General features: G+C 40.2%; 2 protein-coding genes across 3 annotated transcripts in view; one reads left to right on the forward strand and one right to left on the reverse strand.

Moving 5' to 3' along the window:
* Positions 1-11369, reverse strand: part of LOC141443926 (juvenile hormone esterase-like) — a 142233-nt gene extending 130864 nt beyond the window's left edge. For both annotated transcript variants that reach the window (XM_074109333.1, XM_074109329.1), the window contains exon 1: positions 11357-11369. The gene's annotated coding sequence lies outside the window, so the exon portion shown is untranslated. The remainder of the gene's footprint in view (positions 1-11356) is intronic.
* LOC141443917 (probable multidrug resistance-associated protein lethal(2)03659) overlaps positions 1-22960 on the forward strand; it is a 53786-nt gene that overhangs the window by 4637 nt on the left and 26189 nt on the right. Inside the window, 17 exon segments of the mRNA XM_074109296.1 lie at positions 162-264; positions 1517-1621; positions 3431-3533; positions 4873-5089; positions 6290-6446; positions 7096-7449; positions 8079-8229; positions 9613-9774; positions 9982-10111; positions 11549-11658; positions 13128-13253; positions 13579-13713; positions 18476-18575; positions 19451-19601; positions 20110-20183; positions 21246-21417; positions 22149-22275. Of these exon segments, the coding sequence (XP_073965397.1) occupies positions 162-264; positions 1517-1621; positions 3431-3533; positions 4873-5089; positions 6290-6446; positions 7096-7449; positions 8079-8229; positions 9613-9774; positions 9982-10111; positions 11549-11658; positions 13128-13253; positions 13579-13713; positions 18476-18575; positions 19451-19601; positions 20110-20183; positions 21246-21417; positions 22149-22275 (2477 nt within the window).

Genomic DNA, 22960 nt, shown 5'->3' on the forward strand with positions numbered 1-22960 from the left:
ATCCGCACTGGGCCCGCGTGGGAACTATGGCCCAAGCCCTCTTGTTCTGAGAGGAGGCCTGTGCCCAGCAGTGGGACGAATATAGGCTGGGATGGGGATGGGAGGTTAGGTTATAAGTACATATAGAAATACGTATTTAATTAGAAATGTTTTTGTTTCAGAAAAAGGAAAGACTCCGTCCCTCCTGCGAGCTATTGTTAGAATATACGGCCTTAAGTTTATCATAGGAAACATATTGTTCGCGTTCGTCGATGCTAGTATTAGGTGAGTAAACCTTTGAATAAAATAAATAAAAATCATTTATTTCAACTTTATAACGTATTGAAAATACAAACTGAAACATAGATGCACAGGAAAACCCAGAACCCAGGTCCGCAGCATGCCGTGCTGCGTGCCATACCCCTACACTACCACTGGATAGGAGTACAGACACGAATTTCTCCTATGCACCACATATCTCAGCTTGTTTGTTTCTTATTTAGTCACTAGCGACATCTATGTTTTTAGCCCTTATCGAGAAACTTTCAAACATTCCATTGGAGCTAACCGCTCACCCGGACAAGAGATTAAGATTGGTTTTTGAAGTCTTTTTGTATTTTTTATTTCAACTCCAAATTTTATTATGGACTTTTACGGTCATCCCGTAAAATTCATATTATTTTCAATAAGGATTTTACGGGATGACCGTAAAAGTAACAAGTAACGTGACAATACCAATTCAGTTTACACTATTAGCGTGCTTCGGAGATGATCCATGAAGGAATTGCTTTAAAACTGTCACAATCCTTAACTTTTAGTGGATTTGTACCCCATATTCGTAAAATCATACTTTACCATGGTAACAAGGTGCACTTAAAAGTTGATTGAGCCTATAAGTATAGTAGGAATTATTTGAAGTGTCCCGATCTCGTTAACAGCCAATCTTTCGAACAAATCCATTGTATTCTATTGTGCCCTCATCCGCATAATGCTCAGTTTAAAATGAACGGAAATATAAAATAAAATAGGTGATTGAAATAACGACTTTATTGTTTAGAGCAAAAAGCGCATTTTAAAATAAATATACGTTCGAAGATAATACTTTTTCTACTTTTTTTTTACTTTTACTTTTTGCCTATCTTTAAGTATTCTTTACCTGTTTAGATTAGCTTGAAAAGATCCCTTTTAGGGATAAGTTCGCTTTTGTACTCTTTTGTTCTGCTGTTTTCTTGTATTATTTTTGTGTTTTATGTACAATTTACATACATACATACTTTTCCATTAGGCTGCTTGTCTACGACGCATTCAATTATGAAAAACATTATCTGCCAGCAAAGTTTTATTTAAAATGAACTCTCTTATGTAAATAATAAAGTCGTTATTTCAATGAGCTATTATTTCATTGCATTTTAAACTGAGGATTATGCACTTGAGGACATAATAGAGTACAATGGCTTTGTTCGAAAGGTTGGCTGTTAAAGAGATAGGGACAGCTCAAATAATTCCCACTATAATTTAATTTTCTGTTTGTTTTCAGATTATCAATACCGATGTGCCTTGAAGGTTTAATCAATTATTTTTCGCCGACCCACAACGGGATCAGTACCAATACAGCTTATTTGTATGCTGCCGGTGTAGTAGGGTAAGATGTTGATCTTTGTAGTCTGTCCGGCGGCGTTAGAGTAAAGAGCCATAAAAATAACCTAATGAGGGCTATCGTTTTTTGTCTTTCTAGATAGCGCCACTGTTGCGTGAGGTTTTAAATGTGGCTTTCAAAGTCTGTTATTACGGGCGTGAAAACAAAGTTTACATTAAAATCATATTTAATACACCTTAAAACCGTACCATAAAAATATCGAGCTACCACAGTGTTGCGTAGTCCCGTTTTTTTCGGAAAAAAAGGGAGGGCAAAAGTATCCGAAAGACAAAACTGTCTCCAAACACAGACATTCATTGCCCCGTAACGCATAATTGCCATAATTAATTTCAGATAATGCAAAATATTTACAAAATTATTCTAATTCTAAATAAACCCGCGTAGCTCACCCAAAAACTATGAGATTTGACATTTCGGAGACCTCACGCTACACTAGCGCCTCTAGCGGTGAATTCATACGCGATAGCCCTCATTGATAAGATTTCATTTTTTCAACACCTGTAAATTACTAGAGGAATCGAAAGAGTTTTGCCTCCTGAACATGGGAAAATATTTATTATAATTTATTTCTCCATAAAAAAAACAGAAAATTGAAAAATATATCTGATTTTGCCAACACTACCCAGAATAGATATGTTTCCTTCGCCGTTTTCACCAGCTGTCATAATTTTGACAACGTCTACGTCATATTTACGTGTTTTTTTTTTAATAGAGACTAGACAAAAGTAATGGATCTATTGTGTGGTAGTTTTGGAGTTATGCCCTTTTAGAATAAGCACATCTTTAAAAATAATTAATAAATTAATTCATAATCGTAGCGAAATTTTAAAAATATCAGCGTTTTTCTCTTTCCAAACAGAATATAGAGAACGAATCAAAATTATAGTCTTAGAAATATGAAATCTTGTCCATTAGTTATCTCTTATATAAAGAGCGTAAATCATTTCTTATCTATAAAAAACGCCGACATACAAAGGTTCAATGTTAAATGGCATCACTCAAATTGCAAATGCAATAAACAAACATTGGAAGGTAGGGTTGCAACAATCGGGAATTTGAGCTTTAATCGAAAGCGTTTAGGTCGAAATTCACTTCTTCGTATTACGACTTATGACTTGTCGAAATAAAAATACTATTGTAATAAGTGTTATTGCTCTTTACTCTAACGCCGCCGGACAGACTATACTTGATTTTTTCCACATTTTCTACTCCTTTATGAAAGGGCCAGCAACGCATCCGTATCTCGACTTATGCTATGTCCATGGTGATTGCTTTCCATCAGGTGATCCCCGTGCTCGTTTTCCACCTATCACATAAACCTTTATGAACCTTTGGCCTCAAAATATCTACTGTATCAAAATGTCCACTGTAGTTAAAAGACCACAGTTTTTAGAATACTTATTGTCGAAATAATGGGCACGTTCGTCTTTTCCGAAAAACATTTTTTTTTCTTTTTCTGTTCGAGGCCATCCATAAAGTTAAAGGCGCGTTACGTTTTAATCTTTCGTGATACTCATAGTCAAAATACCACGAACGGGATTTATCACGCTAACACACACGAGTAATATTTACCTCAACGTTTCGGCAATATTACAGTGGACGTGGTCACGAGTAGACTGAAGTGTGGGGTGTCAAGTCTGCCTAGCAGCGCGAGTCCTTCGAACTACCCGCACTTGATCACTAATAGTACCGGCACTCGTATCACGAACTACCCGCTTTGGTCATTTTTATTTGTCACCCCATCATAGCCTCCCCCGTCCCCCCCGTTATTATTATAGTATTATTTTTTTACAGTTTCATGGCGATAAATGCAAGCATGATGCACCCCATGCTGTTATGGTTATTAGACATGAGTATGAAAATCAGAGTGGGTTGCTGCTCTCTCATATACAGGAAGGTAAGGTTAAAGTTGAATACTGTACTTGGTCTAAAAAGCAGCCTGTCTATGTAGAAAGTGGTCTAAAAAGCAACTGGTCTAACCTGGCCCTGAAGTGCAAAATTTTAATTTCGTATCTTGCCGTCCCGCTCACGCTTATATTATTTAATACGAGAGTGAGAGGGACGGTACGATACGAACTTCGGTTTTTGAATTTGTTGGTAGCCCGCCAGTTCGTTTCGGAAACTTGACAAACATATTTGTAAGTTAGGTTTAAGTTGCGTCATTTATTGTAAATAAAAAAAACATTCTAATGAACTAAAAGAATTTCCTTGCTCACCCGCGACCTTGCGATAGCTAAGCTTATGCAAAATAAAATAAAATATAAAATATGCATATGTGTATTATGTGCGTGTCCATGCGCATATTTTGCATAAGCTTAGCTATCGTAAGGTCGCGGGTGAGCAAGGAAATTCTTTTAGTTCATTGATATGGACCTCCGCAAAGTAACGCCTGATTCAATAAATTATTTAAAAATCATTCTCTTTTTAACCCCCGACACGAAAAGAGGGATGTTATAAGTTTGAACGCTATGTGTCTGTGGCACCGTAGCTCTTAAACGGGTGGACCGATTAGGGTGCGGTTTTTTTTATTTGAAATCAGGTTTTTTAGCGACGGTTCTTGGACATGTTTTTTCAAAATCGGTTTAGCCGTTTTTGAGATATTGACCTTTGAAGTGACAAAGTCGGGGGTTTTCCAGCTTTTTGTTTGTTAGCTTATGTCGCAGAAAGATTTTTTCTACACCGCTAGGCTCCGGATTTCCACTAGAGATGTAGGTACGAGGAATGTTTTCATGAACCAATAGAAACGCGGGTTAAGACAAAAAAGTTGCTCACCTTTAAGCAGGTAATTAGATAGAATTGCTATTATTTCTTTCCATTGTGACACGAAAATTATCCACACAAATTATCACAATGGGAATAATTAATTGTAATTCTAACTACCTGCATTAAGGTGTGCAACTTTTTGGTTTTCCCACACGCTTTATTTACCTCGCCTCGCTCAGCTCAGCTGTTTCCACAGCTGTGTTTTCGATATGGAGTTATAATTTTTTTTTGTTGCTCCCTTATTGCACAAAAAGTTCACAGACTCGTGTCTCAAGCGGATGGCACTCGCGCTCGCACTGGTCCCAACCGGTCCGAGATATCGTGTCCGTGAGCAGTGTCTGTGTGCGTTGCTCGAGCGCACTTGTATGGAGATTGAATTCTGTACTATCTGTGTTTTGTGGTCCAAGAGTGGGTTATGACCTCCCCCCCCTCTGGATCCGTCCCTGATTGTTAACCATGCTTTATGTTGACAGGTGATAGTAGCCGAACGTGGCTCAGGCGGCCTGGCCGGCAGAGTGCTCACTCTGCTGACAGCGGACGCGCCCCGTTTCGACATGGCCTGCCTGTTCATGGTCGATCTGGTGCGGACGCCGATAGAGAGCGTGCTGATCGTGTACCTGATGTACCGGCAGATAGGGGTCGCTACGTTGGTGGGGGTGGCGTTTCTGCTGCTCTTTATACCGCTGCAGGGTGAGTTTGGTTTTGACCTTCGACGCGAAAAGAGACTTCAGTGTCTGTCTCTCTCCCTGTTTCTTCTCCTGAAGTTCCCTTACGCACTGGGTTCGCGTGGCTCAAGCCCTCTTATTCTGAGAAGAGGCCTGTGCCCAGCGGTGGGACGTATAGGATGGGATGATGACGATGACAGGCACGAGTACGGCACAATTGCAGAATCACAGGCCGGTACAGATGAAACTAATCAACGTCAAAACGTGTTTTATTCAGGACAAACAAGTAATTTTATGTATGTTTTGAGATCTCAACGAGATTGAAAAACGTGAAAATTTTAAATAAATTACTATAACTACTATTTATACATGAACGAAATCATACAAAGTATATGGGCCGTCAAGTTTTATAATAATTGATCTATATTTTCTGTGTTTTATTTTTAAGTGTCTTTCAATAATAAGTTTTTGGTTAAAAAAAAACATTTTTATTACAAGCTTTTTTTTGCTGACTGTACTTTTTGTTGACTGTACTTGTATTGTCACCCAAACTACATTTACATACCAAATTTCAAGTCGATGCCATTTATCGCTGAAGAACTCTTCAACAGACAGACAACGGGACAAGCTTGTAAAAAGACACGTCAAAGTCGCTTACTTACTTTCTATTCTAATTCTAATACTAAACTAAAATAACTTATTATACAAAACCTAACCAACAAAAATTTGGAAAACCCCCGACTTTGTCACTTCCAAGTTCAATATCTCAAAAACGGCTAAACCGATTTTGATGAAACACGTCAATGTGACATTCAAATAGAAAAACCGCATTCAAATCGGTCCACCGGTTTAAGATCTACAGTGCCACAGACAGACAGACACACATAGTGGTCAAACTTATAATAAATAAATAAATAAATAAATATCACGGGACTATTCACACCAATTGACCTAGTCCCAAAGTAAGCTTAGCAAAGCTTGTGTTATGGGTACTAAGCAACGGATAAATATAATTAATAGATAGATACATACTTAAATACATAGTAAACACCCAAGACCCGAGAACAAACATTCGTATTTTCATATCTGCCCCGACACGGGAATCGAACCCGGGACCTCAAGCTTCGTAGTCAGGTTCTCTAACCACTAGGCCATCTGGTCGTCTAATTATAACATCCCTTTTTGCGTCGGAGGTTAATAATATCCAAGTGTGTCTCGTTCACAGGTTACCTAGGTAAAATATCGAGCAAGCTCCGACGCAAGACAGCTGTACGGACAGACAACCGTATACGTCTCATGAACGAAGTCATACAAAGCATAGAGGCCATCAAGATGTATGCATGGGAGAAGGCTTTCGCCAGAATCATCGGGGAGGCAAGGAAGTAAGTATAAATAAGATCATCCACATATATTCAGTATCTGAAACATCCGTTTGGCTTTAAACATCTATTAAAGCATTGTTTGGTTCAAAACATTAATTTCCAAAAACAATTGTTTGGTTCATAACATCCACTTTTTAAAACATTTCTTTGGTTCGAAGTACATATGAAGGTGCCACGGAAAGAACATGCCTAGTCACCTTTGAGATTTTAATCTCAAAATGAAGAGCTTACAAAGTACTATGACTTACCACTGAATTAAATAATCTGAAAACAATATAAAATCTATTTTTTTATCTTTTAAATAAAAAGGTAACCATAGTAATTGTTCGTGATGACTAACTTTTAAACCGCTATAACTCAAAAAGTTGCTTAGGTGACTAGACACGTTCTTTCCGTGGACCCTTCATATACATTACCTGTTATTTAGTTCATAACATACGCTTCTTAAAACATCTCTTTGATTCGAAGCATACTTACCTACATTGCCAAAAACAAATTGTTTGGTTCATAACATCTACTTCTTAAAACATCTCTTTAAAATGTATATTCAAAAAACTTTTATTTAAGTTGCCAGTACAGTCAGCAAAAAGAGCTTGTGTTAATAATTTGATTACAGAAACTTATTTCTGAAATATATATTTTTTTACAGAAAAGAAATGAACATAATAAAAAAAATGTCCTGGCTCCGAGCAGTGATGATATCCTGCGTGAAACTGAACACGAAAGTCGCCATCTTTCTTTCGATCATTTCCTTCCTGTCATTCAACAACGATCTGACAGCTGCCAAAGTGTTTGTCATATTTTCGTACTACGAAATACTGAAGTATACGCTCGTAGACTTTCTCCCTCTGGCCATAACGTTCACGTTGGAGGCGTACGTGAGTGTGAAGAGGATGCAAGAGTTTCTTTTGATGCCAGAAGTCGATAATAGCAGTGAAGTCGATTTGTTGAAGATTGAAGAGAAAGTTAAAGCTAACGGAGTCTTTGAGAAGATTGGTAATGGGTAAGCTTAGCTATTTACTAGTATTTAATCATGGCGTTGTACTCATCACTCATTAGATTCAGCGGGTGCCACTTATTTCGCATAACATTAATTGTCATAATATAAGTTCGCAGAAGAGTTTTGGCATAACAATAAAAAAACATAACATTTAATTAGCATAATATTGAATCCGTATAATTGAAATATGTAGGATAATATTAATTGTCATAAAATGAATTTGCATAATTCTATCAAGTGAGCCAATTAGATGGGTCAAGGTGAAATAGACTGGGTTAGGTAGACTGGGTTTGTTAGGTATTTTGTTTTTAAAGTCCGATAAAAGATATTTTGCGTCGTAGTTCACTTTTCAGATCTAGTTAATACTTTTTAATCTAATTATTCTTTTTAATATTTACGCAAAGTAACTTTATGCTTATTAAATTTATGCCAACTCATCGTTATGCCAATTTACATTATGTGCATTAACTTTAGGAGTATTCATAACTATGACACATAAATATAACATACATATTATGAGTCGAGAATAAATAATTATGTGTAATAACGTTATGCCAATTTGAATCAAGAATATCTCGGTATGCTAATTAATATCAAAGTAAAAGATTTTTAAAGATCGATATTGTTTTCAGCCAACAAACTTACATAAAATCAGAGACAAACCTGGAAAAGTTGATCAAACCCCCGGTTTTAGTGAAGATGAAGGATTATACGGCGCATTGGAAGAATTCGGATGCAGAAGTAGAAAGGAAAACACTAGCGCTCAGCGACGTCAACTTGGTTGTAAGTATTATGCTTAAATGTTTATAAAAAAAAAGCTACTACTCAGTATCAGAATTCTTAGAAGACAACTTGTAGTTTCTCGAGCATGGTGGCCTATAAATTTGTGTATAGAGTACTATTTGACTGTTTATAACAGATAGAAGGGTCTATATCGACTGGTCGAAAATTGTTAGTCATAATGTAATATTTGGCATAACTATTTTGTTCTCTGAAACCATTTATTTTTCAGAATTGTTATAAAACAAACCTAAAACCACTTGACAGTCCGGAGCGCGCGACTAATATGCCTCAAACCGTCCGGGTTTTTTATCGACGGACGAAACGCGCTGTGTGTCCACAATTTTTTAACTACAAGGTTTTGAATAAAGAACAAATACTGAGACGTAAATTAATGTTTACTCATTCAAATACTATTTATGAAACAATAGCATGTAATTTATGATTTATTCACAAAATCAAGGTTAAACTTTACGACACTAAAGTATCCACGGACGGTTTGAAGCATTTTGGTTTTGGATACCATGGTATCGTCGGACTGTCAAGTGGTTAGCCTATAGAGTTCTACAGGATGACCATTTAAACATTCATGAAAAATGTACGGTTTCGGGGAAAAAAAATATGACTAACAATAATTATGACAAACATTAAATTATGACTTATGAAATTATGGCAGTCGAAAGGATCCTCGGATAGAATTATATTTTTGTAAACTTTAAGTGACACATTGTCACTTAAACCCCACAGTGGTCTATGAAGTGAAAACGAACAAATGTTTATTAACGGTTTTTAAAGAAAATAAAAGTCTATCGCGAATAATTATTGGAGTAGACACATTAACTTATATATTAAGAACAGTTATATCCGACAACATTTTTAATTTTCATTCAATTTTTATGGAATAATCGAGAAAAAGTAACGAAAACTGAGCCCTTGAGCGCTGAGTCCTTTTGGCATCACACTACAGCACAATATCTCTTATTTTCTTCTCTTTTCCTATTTATGTTTTTACTGTGTTTTTGTTGTGATGTAGTGTGTTTTTCTTGTCAATAAATGTTGTGAGTTTGAGTTTGTTTGAAAATGCAACGTTGCCAGCTGAGCAGGTATAAACGCTCTTAAAGACAAGCATGCCAAGTTTTCTTGGCTAAGCCCTATGGTTGTTATTTCGAGATTTTATCCCTATGCTGTGGGAATTTCGGGGTAAAAGTAGCCTGTGTTATTCCAGATGTCCAGCAATCAACTACCAAATCATTAATTTCATTCATTTTTCTTTTGTGCAATCAGTTATTTTTGTAGCTGTGTGTCAAATCATTCACTTCAACTCTCGTGGCACTACCTATACCGACATTCTCTCGACTGCACCTGACCTTAGTTTTTTTTTTCTAGATAAAACCCGAGACCCTGACCACTATACTGGGCACTGTGGGCGCGGGCAAGTCTACGTTGCTGCTGGGCATACTGCGAGAGCTGTCGCCGAGCGAGGGCCGGCTGGAGGCGAATGGCGTCGTCGCGTACGCCGCGCAGGACCCGTGGCTGTTTGAGGCTTCGGTGAGTTGCCCAGTGGTCGACAGCGGCCTAGTGGTAGACAGGGTCGCAGTGGTCGACAGTCGTCTAGTGGTTTGACAGTAGTTTAGTTATCGCAAGGGGTCGCTAGTACTCAATAGTCGACTTTGAAGCTTTAAAATTTACGCTTTCTAGCTCCAAGATTCTGGTGATTATAATGCATCAGTCAGTCATTTAAGATATTGTTCTCAGGTACGACAAAACATACTTTTCGGGCAAGACATGGATCTCAGAAGGTACAAGCAAGTCATAAAGTGCTGTCAGCTGAAGAGCGACTTGGAAATATTGTCGCATGGAGACAAGACCGTCGTTGGAGAAAGAGGTAACGATATTGAATTATCTCTCTTTATCTCGACTGCTTTTGATTTCACAAGCAAAAGGTTATTTTTAATCATGATTTGTAGAACGCAATCATCTAAATTGAGTGGGGTCTGTCATTAATCTTGTGTGCTCGAAACCCACTTGGCATAACACGTTTCCCATAAAACATTTTTCCAAGAATAATCACTTCGCATAAAATGTAGTTGGCATAAGAGTCATTTGTCATTTCACATAATTTTGCTTAACCCTGTATAGAGCAAGATAAGACTTTTTTTGCGCCAATTTTTTTTCACAGTCTAGCCCATAAGTATTGTTAAGGCTTCAAATAGATTATATCGGTATGTGAACACTATTAATTTTGAGTCTTATGGATTAAGATCATATGGAGTTACGGCCGCACGAGCGATCGAAGCCGTGGTGGTCTAGTGGTTTGACCTATCGCCTCTCAAGCAGAGGGTCGTGGGTTCAAAACCCGGCTCGCAACTCTGACTTTTTCGAAATTCATGTGCGGAATTACATTTTTTTTATGAAATCGACTGTACTCATATCTTAACACTTAATATTGTCCAGCCACAACTCTCTTTGACAGAAAGCGTTTATGTCCTATTGATTATGGGCAAAATTGAACATGAAACTACCGGAGACGCTCATAGTGAAAAAACTCGAATAACTCACGACTTACACCACCACACCCAGCCTACTTACGTCCCACTGCTGGGTACAGGCCTCCTCTCATAATGAGAGGGCTTGGGTCATAGTTCCCACGCGGGCCCAGTGCGGATTGGGATTTTCACACATACCTTTGAATTACTTCACAGGCGTGTGCAGGTTACCTCGCGATGTTTTCCTTCACCGTAAAGCTCATGGTAAATTTCAAATGTAATTTCGCACATCAATTTCGGAAAACTCAAGAGGTGCGGGTCGGGGTTTGAACCCACGAATCTCTGCTTGAGATGCAATAGGTCAAACCACTAGGCCCTCACTAGACTCATGACTGAGCTGAGAGGTCGCGCGCGCAGTGCAGAGCAGTGCAAGTTTTGCAGCAGCCCTGTGGCGTGTGCTCCGTGAACAAGGGCTACGAGTTAGCCCGAAACATGTCGAGCTAAACTCGATGTCAGATATGAGTTATCCGGGTTATGGGCAAAGTTGCCACTTCTCACGACACCCACTACCCTCCTGCCGTATCTTTCTCTGGTAGATAGTCGGTAGGTTCTCTCTCGCTCGCTGGATCTAACAATACACTGACGTTTATTTGATTTAATTGGCCATGGGCAAAGTTGCCACTACTCACGACACCCACTATTCCCCAGATGCGTCTCTCTCTGACACAAAGCTGGGTTCTCTATCGCTCGCTGCATCCACCAATACACCGACATTTATTCGATTTAATGGCCCATGGGCAAAGTTGTCACTACTCACGACACCCGCTGTTCCCCAGGCGCGTCGCTCTCCGGCGGCCAGCGCGCCAGGATCTCCCTCGCTCGCTGCGTCTACCAACACGCCGACGTCTACTTGCTAGACGACCCGTTGGCAGCTGTAGACGCTAAGGTGAGACTCGTAATTTATTATAATAATAATATCGTGGGACAATTGACACCAATTGACCTAGTGAGGTGGCTTTTTTAGTGTAATTTTTTGCTCTAAATCGAATGAGACCATACCCACACTTATAGGATTAATATTTTGCTAGATATGAAGGGTATTTGTCGAAAACATAGAACTATTTAAACATCACTTACCATCAATAGTTTCTTAAGATGTGATACTGAGAAGCCTATATTGTTGCTTAAAACCAAAATTGGCCGAGGTAAAAGAAAAATATTCTGTTTTCAACATAATCCTTCATATGTCGCAAAATATTGATCCTATAAGTTTTGGTATGGTCTCATTCGATGCAGTGGAACAAATTTCATAGGAAATGTCACCTCACTCGCCTAGTTGGTAAAATTTGCATAATATGTAGACCTATAGTTTCCAAAAAATATCTAAGTTATATATAGACAACGAATTGCGGAGTATTATAACCTGTTAGAGTTATAATACACATAATACTGCTGTTGAATTTAGTTACTAATAGTTGCCGTTACAAAATATTACTACTTTCTAAATACACAAATGTACATATTATGCCGCCAAACCGTCATATTTAGTCTTACTTTATTTGTAGTAACAGTGAGGAGGTGAAGAAGCTGCATGAACACACATGTTGTATAGACGTAGCTGTCATAAGGTCGCGGGCGGGCAAAGTATTTTTTTTTATCGAGCAAGTGGGTCTCCTGATGGTAAGAGATCACCACCGCCCATAGACACCTGCACTGCAACACCAGGGGTATTGCAGATGCGTTGCCAACCTAGATGTCTAAGATGGGATACCCCAAGTGCCAGTAATTTCACCGGCTGTCTTACTCTCCACGCCGAAACACAACAGTGCAAGCACTGCTGCTTCATGGCAGGATTAGCGACGGACCTTGCACAAGGTCCTACCACCTGCAAAATTGAGTTCGTGTACACCTCAAGGGGGCTACTACGAAATTCGAAAATCAAAGTTCGCACCATACCGTCCCTCTCACTCGTATTAAATATTATAAACGTCAGCGGGACGGCAAGACAACAAGTTCAAATTTTGCACTTCGTCGTATAGGCCAAGGTCGCGGATGGGCAAAGTTTTTAGTTCGTTTACACTTCAGTTAGAAGCCGTGGTGGCCTAATGGTTTGACCTATCGCCTCTCAAGCAGAGGGTCGTGGGTTCGAACCCCGGCTCGCACCTCTGAGTTTTTCGAAATTCATGTGCGGAATTACATTTGAAATTTACCACGAGCTTTGCGGTGAAGGAAAACATCGTGAGGAAACCTGCACAAACCAGCGAAGCGATTCCATGGTGCGTGCGAAGTTCCCAATCCGCACTGGGCCCGCGTGGGAACTATGGCCCAAGCCCTCTTGTTCTGAGAGGAGGCCTGTGCCCAGCAGTGGACGTTTATAGGCTGGGATGATGACACTTCAGTTCTTGTGTTTCGCAGGTAGCGCAAGCGATCTACGAAGAATGTATCCGCGGCTTCCTCCGGCACAAGGCGACTGTATTGGTGACGCATCACGCGCAATACGCGCGCCATGCGGACAACGTGTGCGTCATGCGTTCGGGCAAGGTACGTAATAATAATAATCAGAAGAATAATTTATTTGTTGAAAGCAGGTGTATAAATGATCTTAAAAATATTCTGGATCTCCACTTTCTACCTAAAAATAGGCGTACAAAATTAATAAGAATATGATCTTTCTTGAATCTGCCCCTCAAATGTATGCAGTAGTAAGTAATTTTGCGTGTAGAGTGGGCAAAAACTCCTGCCGCTGAGTATACGTATAGAATGATGCTACAAAGGCGAAAGTGCTTTTTGTGAACTAGAACTACGACACTCACGACATTCACTGAGACTATTTAATTTAAATTGTTTTAATTTAATTTATACGCAGATCGTAGCCCAAGGTACGTACCACGAGCTGCAAAACGGCGTGCCAGAGTTCGAGACCCTCATAGAAATGGGCGAAAAGAACGAAGAACAAAAGCAGAAGCAGAACGCCGTTGTCTATGAGAAACAGGAGAGCGTGGTAAGTTGGTCTTGTAAGATCTAAAGTTACCAAGATTTATAGGATTGTAATCTTATAAATCTTGGTAACTTTGCCCACCCCTTTATTTTCCGTATCTTAGGGCGGTTTCAGACTAGCGTTTAGCTTTTTTTTCTGTGTCGTTTTAGGCATATTCGCATACACGCACACTAGATTGAACCGAACGCGCGTGCACACTCATATTCCTGCGTGTTCAACGCTCGAAGAAAACTAAACAGCACCTCTACGCTTGTATACGCGCTTCCAGAATCAGCTTATACGCGTGAATAAAACGCTGATCTGAAACCGCCCTTAGTGTGGCGATATTTTTTTCTGATCTCAAAGTCGTTGTGAAGGTTCACTAGACTGACACCTGAACCTGAACGACATCAATCGCTCTTTCAAGAGTGTAGTGACATAAAAGAATTGATATAAAACTAACTGTCACTCGGCCTCTGTCTCACCCGATAGTAATAAGTGTAAAAGAGACCGAAAATGTAGCTCACTACTACCTGGCTATCGTAAGTGATAGCTTAATTATTAACCCCGGCACAAAAAGAGAGGTGTTGTTAGTTTGACCGCTATGTGTCATTCATCACAGCTCTAATTTTGACATAGTTTTTTAAAAAGCTAGTGATATGGTTTTTAGCTAAGTGTTATTAAAATCGAAGCCGTTTTGAAATATTGAACTTAGAAATGATGATGTCGGCGGTTTTTCAACTAAAGCCTACAATGGTCTAAATGAGCCATCCAAGAAGTTGCATTACATCACAGACTATTGGGGAACAATTAATTCAGTTGATCATAAACAAATACCGCAATGCAGTGAAACTTGCATGCAAGTTCTCGTATAGTCTAAATGGAGCTTAAGTCCTAAGTTGGTTAGATTGTTCGGTTAGATTTTCCGGTCACAATGCAGAGAATAATGGAATACTTTGCCCTCACACCGGTGGGCAAAGTATTCCAAAATATTAATTTTACTGAAAACTAACGGGTAAATTTAAGAAAAATTACCCTGTTACCTATATTATTTGTTGGTAAATAACAATATTATAATTAATTGATACTTTAATTCCTAAGGTATTGTACAACGTTATAACAACTACAGATAACTACAAAGCCGAAGCCAAAAGAAGCGTATGTCACTTTGTATGAAATAATATTTCGTATTATAGTTCAGTCACTAAGTTAGAGTAGCTGTTACTCGAAAAATTGTCTGTGTCAGGCAGTTGTCTCACCGCCGGCGAGGAAACGAATGGCTATCGACTATTTTCTCGCTCAAGAAACGAACAAAAGATATAAGATCCTGTGTGAGTAAAAGAGATATATATTAATAGTTGATCGCTGGCGGTTCACACTGCCGGCGAGAACTCGCTCTTACATCTTTTGTCGCAGCGACAAGAGCTATAAAACTCACTGAGCTATAAAACTAGCTCAGCGATACTCGCTCAGCGCTGTTAGCTTGGCGGCCGCCCGGCTCGAGCGAGTGGAGCGAGTAATCGCCCGTCGTGCTCGAACACTCGCTTTTCACTGCTCGCCCACTCGTTTCTAGTTACTCGCTCTGCTCGCTTCTCGCTCATCGTCGGCGGTGGAACAAGTGCCTCATACAGTATAATAGTTTTTAACTTTTTAGTACACATAGTTTGTGTAATTTTTATCATGATCGATACATTTCATATACTAACATTTTTAATATTAGATATTTAGCTAAAGGTTTTCTGAAACCGTCGGCAGTATAAAAAAATGTCATGTAACAGAGCCCTTTGCGGCCTACTTGCAGAATAAACTTTTTTTAGTAGAAATAACTGTACATCACAATGATATTTACACTATAAATAAATGATTATTTCTCAAACATGCTCGGAAATGTATGCGTTAATGTCACGAAATGGAGACATGAAGTTTCTCATTTATGGCTCCCTACCACCTCCCTACATAACTTCTTGGCCTAGGCCATGAAGTATGTATGAAAATCCATTATTGTCCGCTGCTCTAACTATTTAAATTTTGCTTACTGACATTAAACTGACAAAGGAAAATGGATGGATGGACGGACGGACGGACGGACATGGATGAATGAAATATTTCCTCACATTGTTTGAGAAAAGCACTATACAAACCTCGGCCAGAACAGGGATTGCTGGACTCGTTTTATCCTACCCCGTACCCGAACGTCTACCCCGAACTCGTCCATCAATCCCTTACTTCATGGCCTCTGCAGTAATGTACTATTATTATAGTTAGCAAAAAAAAAGCCATTTGTTAGTTCTTTACCTCAAATGCATAAATTCCTTGCAGCGTTTCACCGAATCGCATTTCACTTCGATCGTATTAATATAGTGTTGTGTCACAATAGTTTATTTTTATATTTGCTATAAATTTTAGTCGCATTTCACCTCGATCGTGTATTAGTGTATTGTAGTGCAAACATCAATTAACGCGTCAAATTAATTATAGTCCCACGCAAACATAGATCGCGGCGAAATACGTCTGGAGTACTACACGAAAAATGAGATGCTACAATTGAAAATACAAACTGAAATATAGATGCACAGAAAAACCAGAAAAATAAGACCATCACTGGGAATCGAACCCAGGTCCTCGGTATTCCGTACGCGTGCTATAACGCCACACCACTGATGGTCAACGGTACCGACACGAATTTCCCTATGCACCTCATATCTCAGCTTGTTTGTTTCTTATTTAGCCACTTCATCGAGAAACTTTTTTCGGCACTCCATTGGAACTAACCGCTCACCCGGACAAGAGATATCGTTACTAAGCAATCAAATTAAGATTGGTTTTTTGGAATCTTTTTGTATTTTTTATTTCAATTCCAATTTTTTACTTTTACGGTCATCCCGTAAAAATTTGGAATTTGGAATTGAAATAAAAAATACAAAAAGATTCCAAAAAACCAATCTTAATTGAGATGCTACAAATTAATTAGACTAATGTAAAAGGGTCGGTCAACTTTTTCTTGTTTGTTATTCTGTCCCGTTGCCCAACAGACAACAATGACAGAGTTTCTTAAAAAAACTGTAATGATATATGCTACTAATGTGCTTAGGAGATTGTCCATTAAATAATGGGCTTGTAGCCGATAGCCGACGTTATGGATTGACGCTGATTAGAGAAACAATATTCGTTCTGAAAAGAACGATATTACGAGATCGACGTCAGTTTACAGAGACAGTGATTCAGGCGTGCGCTCGCGTCGGAGGCTAGAGACGACTGCGGTGCGCGCAGTTTTTTCTCGCAGTTTTGTTCCGCACGCTACGATGGACTACGGAGAAATAAGGAAGCAATCAATCAAGGTATCATCTCGGCCCCCTGCGGAGCAGGGGGGCGGGGATGCTGTGTCGGGGTTGTTGCCCCTTTCAGCGGCTTCATACGCCGGCCACAAATATGGCCGGGTCGCTGGGGCGTGCAGGCCTTGCGGCCTCACTACGGTGTCACGTCCGGTGTGGGTGGCCTCCCAGGGGGATTTTCCTCAGCGAGCTAGTCTCTCTGTTCATACAGATCGGCCAGCCGTCTCAGGATAATCGGGACGGGGTCCTGTCCCTCCTGGTAGGCCTGGAGCAGCTCCTGGAGGACCTGGATCAGCTCCTGGATGACCCGCGCTCGCCGTCGTCGACTTCCGCTGCCGGTTTCACTCTCCCCTTTGCAGGGGCGGCTACCTCCGGTGCGGCCGATTGTCGGCGCGACGCGGGTTGTGCCGTTGAGATCGGCTCCTTCTTACGCAGCTCTGGGGCGGAGGCTTTCTTCTTCCTCCCGCGCGTTTTCTACGCCTTTTTGTAGGCGGGGCTTTCCCGTCATTGGCCGCCGCCATGAGGGAGTTGGGGGCGTTGCCCGTTTCTACGGCGCTTTGGGTAGCGCCGATGGGTGTCGTGCCGTGGTGGTTTTCAGTGCGCGCGCGCGTTCTTGGCGCGACTCCCGCCGTCCTGTGCCTCGCCTCCCTCTGGTATTCCGGGCACGTGACGCTAAGGAAGCTTTGGCGCGTCCTGTTTTATATATGCGAGCGAGAGGAGGACACGCCCATCAACCAACTCGCGGATACACTCGCTAGTTCTAAGTTTAATTTTTGTATATAAATTATCTTTTGTAAATAAACTCTCTCTTCTTTGCCGCTGGCTGACGATCGCTCGCTGGACCTCCCCGAACGGGGTCCCATCCGGCGGGCTCGATCTCGCTAGCGGCTGAAGATGACACCGGATTACACCACTGGGACCAGAAATGGCCTAACTCCATTGACCCGGCCATATTTGTGGTCGGCGCCTGATTCCGCCGAAAGGGGCAAAAACCCCGAGCGGCATCCCCGCCCCCTACTTCGCATGGGCCGAGATGAAAACCCGATTGATTGAAACTCTCTCTTCTGTTATACCATCTAACACGCGCAACATCTTTTATTAGGAGTTATCCTCACAACCATCATATCTCCTAAAGGCTTGTAACTAGGACAAAAATGTACGCTCTATGAATTATAACCGCAGAAAACATGGAAAAACTCGTGGTTTTAAAGAGTTGTACAGGGGACGTAACCATGGCAACGCGGTACAGGGAAAAGTTGATCGACCCAAAAAGCTACGCGAAAAATTTTGTTAGCTCGAAGTGAAATGCTATTCGATGAATCGGTACGAGGAATTTATGCTTTTGAGGTAAAAAGACTAACACATGAAAAAAGCATTTAGTTAAATTGTCTTAGGTTAGTTTTTTTTTTTGATTTATACATTTAGTAGAATTTAATGTATTAATTTGGTGACAGGAACACAGTCACAAACTAAGGTCGCAGCGCTCTATGTCGGAGGCGTCCCAGCTGTCATTCAATCTCGACTTGGACAACAATTTGGATCCAACTTACGAAGGTAAGCGATCATATCACAGAACTCTTTCGGACCAACCCCCTCCCGTCACATTCTAATCAGAATTTGGAATTTTATCATCAAGAAGGAAAGGCGACATTTGTTATATGTATAGCGCAGGGAAGTGGCTTTAATAGATATTTGAACAAAACTGAGATATAACGAAATAACGCAGAATGCTAAAAATAGCAAACCATTTTATGAATGTCATTTTGATCAAATCCCTGAATCTGGAAATTAGCAAAAAAAGGCCACACGCCACACGTTAGGGTTCCGTAGCCAAAGGGTGCCAACGGAACCCTATTACTAAGACTTCGCTGTCCGTCCGTCTGTCACCAGGCTGTATCCAATGAACCGTGATAGTTAGACAGTTGAAATTTTCACAAATTATGTATAACTGTGACCGCTAAAAAAATTTAAGGGGGCTCCCATACAACAAACGCGATTTTTTGCCGTTTTTTGCTAATATCTAATGAATGTTGTATAGACGCTACGGAACCCTTCGTGCGCGAGTCCGACTCGCACTTGGCCGGTTTTTAATTTCATCAGATTTGTTTAGTCATCATCATAATCAGCTGGAAGACGTCCAACAAAGGTCTTCCCCCTTGGAACGCCCAAGTTTTGTTCGTTAAGTGATTTGATAATAGTACATTGTGTCTTAAGGGCGGTAAATAAGGAATTACGAACGAGAGTCTATTAGAAGCCCGAAGTCGAAGACTGAGGGCGTGCGACATACAATGTTTTTCATCACATTAGCGAGTAAAATTGTCTATAACTAATATTCTGTCATTAATTGCCGATACCGCTGACTGCGCTCTTGGCAGCGCCAGCTCCGTGCCAGCGATAAATAAAATAAAGTTAAACCTTTTTTTTTTCAGGCGAAGTTCAACACAAGGGCTCAGTAGACAACAGCGTGTACATAGCGTACATAAAGAGCGGCGGCAGCCGGTGGTCGATGACGCTCATGTTCGCGCTGTTCGTGCTGGCGCAGGTGTTCTACTCGTCCACCGACATCTGGCTCAAGGAGTGGTCAGTCGTAGTCGTAGTCGCTTTAGCCGTCGCTCTAGTCATTTTAGTCACATGTAGTTACTTTAGTCATTGCCATAGTCATTTAAGTCACAGTTATGTAGTCACATTAATCGTCATAGTCACTTTAGTCGTCGTCATAGTCACATTAGTCATAGCCATAGTTATTTTAGTAACATATAGTCACAGTTTGGTTTTAAGACCCTAGGATAAACATAGGATAATTTTTATCCCGTAAAACTGCATACTTGCCGTGGGATAGCGATAAATTATTTTTTCCCAGAGGAAGTCGAATGTTTCTTGCCTGTTGGAAGAGTATGATGTTTGAAAATATTTTGAAAGAAAAGAAAGAAGGAAAGAAAGAAAATACATTTATTTAAGGTCATAAAAACAAACATAGAACAAATACAAGGCATACACGACGCTAAACAGGTCACCACTCAGCATAAGCGCTTTGAATTTTGGTTATTTATTATTTGGTTATTGTATTTTTTTCGTATATTTTTTTCAGGGTAAATATGGAAGAAGCGAACAGCGCTGCCGTCATCGCGATAAGGAATAACACGCCCGGAGCCCCACCTCCAGGTTAGTGACATCATAATTAGACTCCGGACTCTTGTCGCAATGACGTCACAGCAGTGGCGTAGCGTAGTTGCGGCAATTTTTGGCAGCGGCAAAATTCCATAATAAATAATACTGAATTGATTAATATCATTAAGTATTATTAATATATTTCACAGTTTGGTTGAATTTACGATACGGGCCGATTAGAATGAGCACGAATTTTTCCATCACTTATAAGTACTGTGACGAAATCGGGGATTCCCCTTTTTATGATTGAATTGTAAAATAATGACATCTTGTTTGACATTATATTCTTGTTTTGCATATTGTTTTTCAAAATCTAAGCAAGAGGGCGGCAAATTTTTCTTCCACCCCAGGCGGCTGATAGCAACACTATGCCATTGCGTCACAGCAGGGTAGTTTGTATTGTATAACACTTTACTGTACATAAAAAGACATGAAACAGCATAGTAATAGTTGACAACGGTTGAAAAGAGAAATTGACTAAGCGACATTTTTGTGAAAATTTTGACAGCTCAAACGGCAGAGGACAATTTACTGATTCCGAACATGAAATTTTCCTCTTCCATATATAACACACCGTCTTAAAAATATGTCGCTTAGTCAATGAGGGCTATCGTTTTTTGTCTCACTAGATGGCGCACTGTTGCGTGAGGTTTTTAAGAGTGGCTTTCAGAGTCTGTTATTACGGGCGTTAAAACAAAGTTTAGATTAAAATCATATTTAAAACACCTTAAAACCGTACCATAAAAATATCCAGCAACCACAGTGTTGCTTAGTCCCGTTTTGTTCGGAAAAAAAGGGAGGACAAAAGTTTCCAAAAGAAAACTGTGTCAAAACACAGGCATTCATTGCCCCGTAACGCATAATTGCCATAATTAATTTCAGGTAATGCAAAATATTCACAAAAAATTCTAATTATAAATAAACCCGCGTAGCTCACCCAAAAACTATGAGATTTGACATTTCGGAGACCTCACGCTACACTAGCGCCTCTAGCGGCGAATTCATTCGCGATAGCCCTCATTTCTTCTTTCACCGTCGGCTTGTTTGTTTTTCCAGTGGTGGACTTCACAAGTGTAAAAGGCAACTTGTTCAACCTGTCGCGCAACCAATGCGTGTACGTGTACGCGAGTCTGATCGGCACCTGCATACTGTTCACGTGGAACAAGCTCGTCCTGTTCTACAACACGTGCATCCGGGCCTCCGTCGCGCTGCACGACACCATGTTCAGGTCACTTGGAAAACTATGAATAGTAGTCGCTTTAGTCATTAGTAGAAAATTTGGTCACTAGTAATCACTTCATTCATAAGCAGGTATGTTAATCACTAGTAGTAGCTTTAGTCATTTATAGTCACTTTAGTCATTAGTAGAAAATTTGGACAATATCAGAAACTTCAGTCACTAGTCGTCTCTTTAGTTATTAGTAGATATTTTAATCAATAGTAGAAACTTCAGTCGCTAGTCGTCACTTTAGTTATTAGTAGATATTTTAATCAATAGTAGAAACTTCAGTCGTTAGTAGTCTCTTTAGTTATTAGTAGATATTTTAATCAATAGTAGAAACTTCAGTCGCTAGTGTTCGCTTTAGTCTTTAGCAGACACTAGTCACACCTCTGAGTTTTTCGAAATTCATGTGCGGAATTACGTTTGAAATTTACCACGAGCTTTGCCGTGAGGAAACCTGCACAAACCTGCGAAGCAATTCAATAGTGCGTGTGAAGTTCCCAATCCGCACTGGGCCCAAGTGGGAACTATGGCCCAAGCCCTCTTGTTATGAGAGGAGTCCTGTGCCCAGCAGTAGGACGTATATAGGCTGGGATGATGATGATGATGATAACCACTAGTCATTAGTAAACACTTCAGTCATTAGTAGACACTTTAGTAATAACTAGTCACTTTTGTCATCAGTGGTCACTTAAGTCATTCAGTCGTGTTAATGATTGTATCCATTTCTTCCTTAGGGGTGTCACCAACGCGCCGATGTGGTTCTTCCACCATAACCCCTCCGGGCGGATCCTGAATCGCTTCTCCAAGGACATGGGCCAAGTGGACACTTTGCTGCCGGTCGCCCTCGTCGACTGCCTCGGGGTAAGACAAACCGTTGCCTTGAAGATGAACTCTGTTTGAGTTCGAAACCGGTCGGCATAGTGTGGCGGTGGATAGTTGGGTTTGTGTGATGTGTTCTTACAGTGTGGAGGTGGAGGAGCTGTATGAACATGAACACACATTTGTTGTAAAAACGTAGATATCGTAAGGTCGCGGGTGAGCAAAGTAATTATTTATAGTTCATTAACACTGGGTATTCATAGGCACCTACAAATTTGCACGGAACCGTCGGTGCGCGAGTCCGACTCGCATTTGGCAAGGTTATTTTATACAAAAAAAGTGGTGTGTCATTATTGTACAGTCAACTACGTAAAGATCGATACGACCAAAGTTACAAAAATACACACGACCATAATAAATAAATAAATATTGGCCGTCTCCTGCGTTACCAAAATTGTCTCTGACGTTACCAAAAAATCGTACTTCTAACAAGATATTACACAGTTTAATAGGTTGAACTTACGTAGGATGGCATGTATTCATGTACACCATCTATTAAATTACAGAAAAAACATTATTGCTTACAAAAATCTGCAATTGTTTGAAAAATGTCGCGGACAGATTAGTGTCGGTAAAAAAGTTGATTGACCCAAATACGTACTTAATACATATTAAACATCCAAGACCCAAAAATTATCTTCAGTCAATAAAGACGCGTATACATATT

This window comes from Choristoneura fumiferana, chromosome 28, assembly GCF_025370935.1.
Source record: "Choristoneura fumiferana chromosome 28, NRCan_CFum_1, whole genome shotgun sequence".
Lineage (NCBI taxonomy): Eukaryota > Metazoa > Arthropoda > Insecta > Lepidoptera > Tortricidae > Choristoneura > Choristoneura fumiferana.